Genomic DNA, 9,546 nt, shown 5'->3' on the forward strand with positions numbered 1-9,546 from the left:
GAATGCAACGACAGAAAGGTGCTCGCTTGCAAACACTTGAAAAGAAAATTAGCATTCTCGAGAAGGCGGTTGAACTTAACCCAGAGAATGAAGATCTATTACTTTGCCTTTTAAAAGCTTATCAAACAAGAGACAACTCAGATGTGCTAATTGGGAGATGGGAGAAGATACTTGTGCAACATTCTGGAAGTTACAAGTTATGGAGTGAATTCTTGCACGTTGTTCAGAGAAATTTCTCCAAATTCAAGGTTTCCATGGTTAGGAAGATGTATGCCCATGCTATTGAAGCTCTGTCTGCTTCATGCAACAAGCACTCTAGGCAGGTTCTCAGCTTTTTATGCTCATCCTCTTCTTATTTTGTGAATGAAAGCGAGTATTATCCATCTTTTTTTCAATTTATTGTCTTTTTTGCATAGGTAGTGTTATTTTTTGTATACAAGGCTCTGTTTTACTTTTATGTATGGAGGAATATTAGTCACTAAAGAACTGTTTATTTATTTTTTTCCTTCTAAAAGTTGTTGGAAGGTGGTGGATTTAATTGGCTGATAATGAAATCTTATGTACTGTCATTTTTATCTATGGATGGGAAGAAGATCGTTGAATTAACCTTCTATTTTTGCTTACATTTTGGAGGTGTGTTAACTAGTTACTTTTTTGTCAGAAGTCATGAAGTTGATACCTTGACAAATTAACAACTTCACATCATTTCCTTGATTGTTTTCACTTAGTAAATTTTTTTTTCTTCATGTAAACATTTTAGAAGATCCTCAAATAGTTTTTAAATGGAAGAAAAATTGTTTTTAGCAGGCTCATCAAGCTGCTGATTCTTCACCGGATCCTGCATTGGTTCAGCTAGAACTTCGTCTGGTGGATATATTTCTAAGTCTTTGCAGATTTGAGTGGCAGGTTGGTTATAGAGAAGTTGCCACTTCTTTACTTCAGGCTGAAATTGAGTTTAGTTTGTTTTGTCCACCTTTGCTACTAACAGAGCAGAGTAAACAAAGATTGTTTGAGCATTTTTGGAATAGTCACGGTGCTAGAGTTGGAGAAGAAGGGGCTCTCGGTTGGTCCACATGGTTGGAAAAAGAGGAGGAAACTAGGCAACAAGTCATCAAAGAGGAGCTCTCACATGAAAATGAAGGTGGAGGTTGGACTGGTTGGTCAGAACCATTTTCTAAAGATAACGAGGGTGTTACTAATTTTGAAAATGAATCTAACAATGATTTGGTTATGGAGGATATTCAAGATGAGGATGAATATAAAGATGTTGAACCCGAAGATGATGCTGAGAATTTGCTAAAGTTGCTGGGAATTGATATTAATGCCGGGGATGGTGGCGAAGTTAATGATACTTCGACCTGGAACAAATGGTCAGAAGAAGAGTCTTCTAGAGATTGTGATCAGTGGATGCCTGTTCGAAAGAAGTCAGGTAGGATTTTCTGAGTTCACGATTATAATTCTCTTAAAATGTATCGGTGTGCACGCATGCAGGACTGTAGGTGTGTGTCTTAGTTATAGGCTATTTTTTTTACTTGAATTTTGCTGATTTGCTTATAAATTCAGAGCAGTTTCATTACCATCGTCATGCTTATTTAAGTTTGTTGATTAACCATGAACAGATACAACCACTTCTATCAGTGAAGCACTGAATACAGAAGAGGATGAGCAACTCTCAAGAATCATATTGTATGAAGATGTTAGTGAATACCTTTTCACCCTGAACACAAAAGAGGCTCGACTATATTTGGTGTCTCAATTCATCGACTTCTATGGCGGGAAGATGTCTCAATTGTAAGTTTTTAGGTGTAAATGTCAAAAGCTAGGATTAGTACTGTTCCGAGTTAAGAGTCTGATGTTCCACTGCTGGTTCTTTACCTTCCATATTTGACAGATATGCATGTGAATTACTAGAGATCACCATTATTAGTGGGTTTGTCCTTCCTTGGGGGCTTCTGGCTTTTACATATATGTGTTATAATTTGTTGATATTTTTTGTTTTGCTTCATTTTTCTTTTGTAGGTTTTGCACAAACAGTCCAACTTGGACAGAGAACATGCTTAGCTTGGAGGATCTACCAGATTCTATGTTAGAGAACTTGAAATCCATCCATGAAGTTTTAACAAAAGGACAGAACATTCCTACTGGTTTCACTGTTGATTTCCTATTAGGAAATTTCAGGAGGAATGCTGATGTTATGAAATTTGTACGAAATGCAGTCTTGCTTTGTTTAACTGTTTTCCCGCGTAATCACATTTTGGAAGAAGCAGTTCTTATTTCTGAAGAACTTTATGTTACTAAATTGAATTCTTCTAACTGTGTGGTTACGCCATGTCGTGCTTTAGCAAAGTCTCTCTTAAAAAGTGATAGACAGGTACTCATTTTCTTTTTGTACTTTCTTGCTCCTTTCTGTAACATAAACTACAACTAAACTACTTAACATATTTTTTGAACGAGAAATTAGCATTTACAACTATTGGCATTAAAAAAAAGGTTGTAATGCAACTAAACTGGTATTTTGATTTTTTAAATTTAATAACATACTGGAATCAGATACAATTCAGAAATGAAAAACAATGATTTTACTTCAGTCTTTCTGTTAGCTGAAGTATTTTTTCTCAGATGTTTGATTGAAATTTCTGAAATTATAAATTAAAACATTTTTACGCATAAAGCTCACCTACATGTTTTAATTTTCTCCCCATTAAAATGTTGAAATGAACTCCTAGGGATGTTAGCTTTTTGCTATTCTCTCATTTATGAGGAAGTGATTGAATAACTATTTTTCATTTGACATTTGCATATAATGCAATCATTATTATGCTTCATTTGTTGTAATTGGTAAGCTTTCTCAGATTTTTTGACTTTTGGTTTTGTATTTTGTTTATTGTAGGATGTATTGTTGTGTGGTGTATATGCACGAAGAGAGGCTAATTACGGCAACATTGATCTTGCAAGAAAGGTGTTTGACATGGCATTGTTATCTGTGGAAGGGCTTCCTGAGGTATACCTGCTCTGCTGCAACTTAGTTGGATCACCGCTCATATTTTTCCGATGTTTTCTTTTGTATAGCTACTCTACAACACTTAATTTCGGATTAGATTTGGTGTTTTAGGTCTATTCAGTTCAAAGCACATGTGCCTAATAATGGAGAAATTAAACTAACAAATTTTATTGAGGGAGTGGACATCTTTATTTCGTTGAATTTCTTGTTTTTGGGTTTTTATTTATAGCACCCCTTATAAGTACACGACCTCCTCATTCTATTCTTTTCTTAATTGCATTCGTCGACCTTATGGTGCAGGAGATACAGTCCAATGCACCTCTTCTTTATTTCTGGTATGCTGAGGCGGAGCTTGCGAATAACACTGATGATGACCGTGAATCTTCATATCGTGCTATACATATATTGTCTTGCTTAGGAAATGGTACAAAATACACCCCATTTAAAAGTCAAGCTTCAAGTTTGCAATTGCTGAGAGCACATCAAGGGTTTAAAGAAAAACTGAGAACAGTAGGATCATCTTGGGTTCGTGGTAAAATAAATGACCAATCTGTCGCTCTGGTATGTTCTGCTGCATTGTTTGAGGAGATAACTGCTGGATGTGATGCGGGCATTGGAATTTTGGATCAAGCTTTTACAATGGTGCTTCCAGGTTAAGTATCTTCAATTGTTGGTCTTAATTTTAGAAAACATTACACCACTAAGAAAAGTGTTTTGATTTAAAGTTCTAGTAGACATTCTTATTTTATTGCCACTGTAAGCTTAGAAAGTAGACATACGATTGTTAAAGTCTTCATTAGTTATTTTAAAGATTAAGAAAATTTAGGCTTGTTCTCCCCTTCTATTTATTTATTCTTTTCGTAGGGTGGGTTTGAATGAAACTAATGAGTGAAATAGTTTGTAGCTAAACTCAGAGTGTTAATGGTTTGTGAAGAAGTTTATATTATAAAATTCAACATTTAGTTATGAAGTTTAGTGCCTTTACTCACAGTAAGCATGCACGTTTCAAACACTTGTATCGGGGCCTGTTTGTTTAAGATTTAAAAAAAAAACATTTTTGATGTTTTAGTTATGATTGTTTGTAAGCTTTTCTCAAAAAGCCACTGTTAAAAAATTATTTTTATGCATAAAATGAAATAGCTATTTTGAGTAGCTTTTATGGAAAATCATTTTTAATAGAAGCAGGAGAATTACAAAAAAAAAAATTCAAACATTGAATGCTTAAAGTATCTTAACTTTACCTATTTTATTCAATAATTATTTATGGAGATATCTCACTCAAAAAATGGGTAAAGGTAAAATATCTTCGTTCGTAGTTATTGTTTATCAAAATCACATTTTTTTTATAATATGTAACAAACTGGCCTTGATGTCATTAATTATGATTCATATTATAGTCACTTACCACAGGGATTGCTGCTAGGAAGTGACATCTATTGTTTCTTAATATACCAAGTCATGCATCTATCCTTAATGTCATTGCCATTGAAACATGATACATAATTGATAAAAATTCCATTAGCTTATTTATACATGAGGTTTACAGTGGGCATAATGCTTGATTTTGGCTTGTCATATAAAAGCATCTTGTCGATTAATTTCGCTATCTTTTCTATTATTACAGCATACATAAGTCACTTATCACGTCTATCTGAATGTTTGTGACTTGCAGAAAGGAGAAGCCATAGTTATCAATTGGAATTTTTGTTTAACTATTACATAAGGATACTTCAGAGACATCAGAAGCAATCAAGTCTGATGAAAGTATGGGAATCCGTTTCTCAGGGCCTCCAGATATATCCCTTCAATCCAGAACTTCTAAAAGGTGTAGTGGAGGTTGGCCACTTTCACACAACGTCTAATAAGTTGCGGCGAATCCTAGATGAATGTTGTTACAAGTAAGATGCTTGATGAATGTTCCCAACAATTTCAGACCGTCTTGTCGGTAATTTACACAACTTTTCTCTGATTATAAACTAAGCATTAATTTCTTCTTTTACTGTACATTGTCAGGAAACCATCTGTAGTTGTCTGGCTATTTGCATTGTCATATGAAATGTCTAGAAGTGGCTCACACCACAGAATCCGTGGGTTGTTTGAAAGAGGATTGGGTAATGATGTACTCTGCAGCTCAGTTGTACTGTGGCGTTGCTACATTGGGTATGAATTGAACATTGCATGTGATCCTTCTGCAGCTCGGCGTATTTTCTTTCGTGCTATCCATGCCTGCCCCTGGTGAGGACTTGTGTTTTAGATTACTTCTTATGCTCACAACATGTATCCTCTCCCAAAAAATGTGGCAAAAACGATCTATATTTATTTGATGTTCTGACATTGATGTTGGTAGAAGTAGAAAGGACTATGGGTCTGTTTGGATTGACTTATCTGAGTTTATCTTCTAGTATAAGCACTTATAAAACTGTTTGAGAGAGCTTATGGAAATGACTTGTGAGATGTCCTTAGGTTGTTTTTAGTTTATTTCTATAAGCTCTTTAGTATAGTTTATAAAAACAACTTATAACTTATATGAAAACAGTTTGACAAACACTTATCGTTTTTGTTATAAAAGTTTAAGTAAACTGTTTATACAAACAAGATCTGTAGAGTTATCTCTCCCCAAAGTATCTAAGCTATAAGGGAGGAACAAATGTGTTTTTTTCCGAATAGGCAGGGTTGTTTTATCCTAAGATTTTCATAATGAAATGTGTTTACTTTTTCATTTCTATTGTAAGTTAATATTTTTATTTGATTTATTTATGTAAATGTGCATATCAGGTCGAAACAGCTATGGTTGGATGGATTTCTCAAACTAAACTCTGTTCTCACTGGAAAAGAGCTTTCTGATTTACAGGAAGTAATGCGGGATAAAGAACTAAATCTGAGAACCGACATTTATGAGATCCTTTTGCAAGAGTCATGACCTTAATGCACTGCTCTTCTATGAAAGATGTTTCTGCAGTCTAAAATATTTTGTTGGAATTTGCTGTTTTTATTTTCTTTAGTTTACAAGCATGCTTATAGGTTGTAGATGTACTTGTAAATTCAGGAGGCCATCTTGGATAATGTATTTGAATGTGCTATGTACTTGTAAATGTGTATATACTGGAAGTCTGGAATAGAAAGAAAAAGCAAATATCAGTAACTTGATGTTGCTAACTTTTGTTGTTCAATGATTGTTGATTTCCTGATTATGTTATTAAATAATGATGCAGCAGTCTTAAATAAATCTTAAGTTTTGGTATCAATAAAAGTTTGATTGTCTGCACTATCTGATAGTTTAAATGAATTGGCTGTTGCAAGTGTGCATGGAAGGATAGAAAAAGAGAGGGTAAAATAAGGAATAGATGCTAACATTTGTTCATGAGATGCCAAGTTGTGGTACTACTACTGCATCTGCACATCCGATACATCCGATACAGGCAGAGTTTTGGGTGGGTGCCATTAAATCAATGTCTTTAACTTCCTTTAGGTGTAAAGTAGTTTGACCAGTCAATTTGTTGTGACGTTTCGATTAGATTATAATATTTTATGATAGTAATTCGAAAAAAAAAATCAAACTTAAAGGACTGTATGCTTAATTTAATATATCTTAAAAACTATTGATGCAAGTTGAATATAACTTAAAGGACTGAATTGGAATCTAGCGAAAATTGAGTTAAACATAAATGACTAAATAAATGTGTATTTTTGTTTAATCTTATTCAAGATATTAGCAAGAAGTCACATGGAAGGTGAGTCATGAAGTCACATGGAAGGACAGATAGGATGATGAGGTGCTACGATGATATTATGATGTGATTGATCCACACGGTTATAGAAAAGGTAAGGAAGTTTCACGATTGCCATTTTTATAATCACTTTCCTCTTTGTTTTATAGTCACATATTTAAGAGAGTAATATTCTGCATTCTCAAAACACTTTTTTGCTTCCATTTCTTCTCAATTATTAAAGATACGCAATCACCTTAATCTTTCTCTTCATTTTCTCACGGATTTACCTGCCATGTGTTCCTCAGCTTTAGGGGCATTGACACTCCAATAAGATCAATCGTGTTTTATTACATGTTGCTAGTTACCATTTTTGGATTACCTTCCACTAGCTATAAAAATAGTGGGTTCCAACTTGTTTGAAAAGAGCATAAAAGAATGGAAGTATACATTAGATGGGTATGAAAATATTCCAATAAAGAAATCCAAACGATACTTAAAAACAACCTTTGATGCTTTGGAGGAAATGAAGTATTAGAAAAAATCCAAGTCCTATATAGATAAGAGATAGACTTCTATAATAGTTTATAAAGAGTAACACTTTTTATCTTATAAATTGGTTTTGTAGGGATAAGTTAGACCCAATATAAAATCTAAAATGATATAGTAGATTGTGGTTTTTAATGATAAGTTTAAGTGAGTTTTAGAATGTTTATTGGGTTTGTTCTTGAATTTTAGTAAGGATAGAGAAAACATAAAGTTCAGCATATCTTATATAGGTGACTCAAACTTTCATATTGAATCTTGTAGATCTTCATGTTACTGTTGGGTACATGTCCCAATACTTGGTAATTTAAAATGAAGTTTATCTTGAAAAACAATGAGCATTCGAAGTTTAAGTCAACTTTAAAATGTTTGTTATTGAATTTAAGTAAGGAGAGAGAAAACGTGAAATTCAACATATCTTTTCATGTTGATTGTGTATTTGATGATTTAAGATACTTTTATACAATTTACAATAAAAAGTGTATTGTATGTCAAATGTAGTCTCTTGACTTCAAATGTTTGAAGTTTCTTGTATTTATAGGTGTTGGAAGTCTTTATTTTTGGTGTAGGAAGAGTAGTATGATTGTTGGACACTTGTCCCAATGCATAAAGTAAATTATAGAATCTTCATTTGAATTTTTAATGCAAAATTCAACTTCAAAATGTTCTCGATGATTTAAGAATGATCAAATCTTATTGAGATTTTCACACCTTTTAATCACAAATATGATTGTTAAAAAGTGAAAAAATAGTTGTAGAAACATTTTATATTTTAACAATATATATTGTTCTTTAGTGAAAATCAGAGAAATATATACTATTCATGTATTTTAGTGTACTATATTTACAACACTTTCGCGTACTTTAACGGTGTACTTCAAATTTTGTCTTTTAGTGATGAACATTCTAATCTTTCGAACTTTATGAATTCTTTACTAATCATTTTGATCTTTCTAATTGTTAATATTTTTTTTTAAAATTAAATATGAACTAGATTATGGCCCACGCACTGCGCGGATATTAATGAATTAATTTTATAAGTTTTATAAGTAATATTTTATGTATTATAAATATAATTATCTTATAATATTATTTTATTGATTTGTAATAATTGAATATGATTAGAAAAATTAAAATGAAGGAAAATCATGTTTATCACAATCATCTAATTTTATTTTTAAAATATTATTTAAATTCGTATGATAACTTATTATATAAGATAATTGTTTGACTCATTGTACTTTGATTATTAATTTATTTTTTAACATATAATGGTACTTGTAGTTATTTGATGAAATAAAATGTAAAATACAAACCCAAAAATAAGATATAAAAAATGTTAATGTTGAATTATATTGCAGCGTAGTTAAATTTATTTGTTTTATTAGTATGATGTTTTAATTGTGAGCATTAGAAGTTGTTATAAAAAAAAATTATTGAATATATTTCATCAAGAGTTTGTAAAAAAAAAATAAGTTGTTGTGGCATCAAAAGTCTATTTTAAATATATATAATAGATAATATATTTTAATAATTGGAAATAATTTTTTTAATAATTTTTTATATATTCGTATTTTATGATTATTTTTAATGAATTTATGTATTTTCTATCAAATAGAATATATATTTTTATTTTATAAAATGTTACTACAAAAATAGATTGACATAAATTGAAAGTAATAAGTATTTATGTCCATTATGAGTGATTAGGTGGTTTTTTTCAATTGAATTTAATGACTAAAAATATAAATTATTACCATGGATAAATGACTAATAATATTATAAAATAATTTATAATTTTATTATAAAATAACTTATAAAATAATTGGATAATAATATAAATTATAAATTATTATCAAATTGTAAAGTAATTTATAAATTATAAATTTATTATAAATAATTGTAAATTTTTTTTTATAATTTTATAAGTTTTATAAGTAATATTTTATATATAATATAGATATCTAATAATATTACTTTATTGGTTCGTAATAATTGAATATGAGTAGGAAAATTAAAATGAGGGAAAATCATGTTTATCACAATCATTTAATTTAATTTTTAAAATATGTTATAAAATTTTTATGATAACTTATTATATAGGATAATTGTTTGACTCATTGTACTTTGATTGTCAATTTATTTTTCAACATATAATGGTACTTGTATTTATTTGATGAAATAAAATGTAAAATACAAACCCAAAAATAAGATATAAAAAATGTTAATGTTGAATTATATTGCAGCGTAGTTAAATTTATTTGTTTTATTAGTATGATGTTTTAATTGCGA

The 9,546-nt window shown here is 30.7% G+C and overlaps 1 protein-coding gene across 2 annotated transcripts in view; it reads left to right on the top strand.

The window, feature by feature from the left end:
• Positions 1 to 6,171, top strand: part of LOC101503495 (uncharacterized) — a 9,004-nt gene extending 2,833 nt beyond the window's left edge. The window contains exons 3-11 of one of the 2 annotated variants that reach the window (XM_004515174.4): positions 1 to 323; positions 805 to 1,429; positions 1,620 to 1,791; positions 2,020 to 2,371; positions 2,891 to 3,001; positions 3,302 to 3,653; positions 4,674 to 4,899; positions 5,015 to 5,236; positions 5,777 to 6,171. In XM_004515174.4, coding sequence (XP_004515231.1) covers positions 1 to 323; positions 805 to 1,429; positions 1,620 to 1,791; positions 2,020 to 2,371; positions 2,891 to 3,001; positions 3,302 to 3,653; positions 4,674 to 4,899; positions 5,015 to 5,236; positions 5,777 to 5,921 — 2,528 coding nt within the window. In that variant the 3' untranslated portion in view covers positions 5,922 to 6,171. The remainder of the gene's footprint in view (positions 324 to 804; positions 1,430 to 1,619; positions 1,792 to 2,019; positions 2,372 to 2,890; positions 3,002 to 3,301; positions 3,654 to 4,673; positions 4,900 to 5,014; positions 5,237 to 5,776) is intronic. The other variant, XM_004515176.4, reaches the window with a different exon arrangement.
• Positions 6,172 to 9,546: the final 3,375 nt, after the last annotated feature.

This window comes from Cicer arietinum, chromosome 8, assembly GCF_000331145.2.
Source record: "Cicer arietinum cultivar CDC Frontier isolate Library 1 chromosome 8, Cicar.CDCFrontier_v2.0, whole genome shotgun sequence".
NCBI lineage: Eukaryota > Viridiplantae > Streptophyta > Magnoliopsida > Fabales > Fabaceae > Cicer > Cicer arietinum.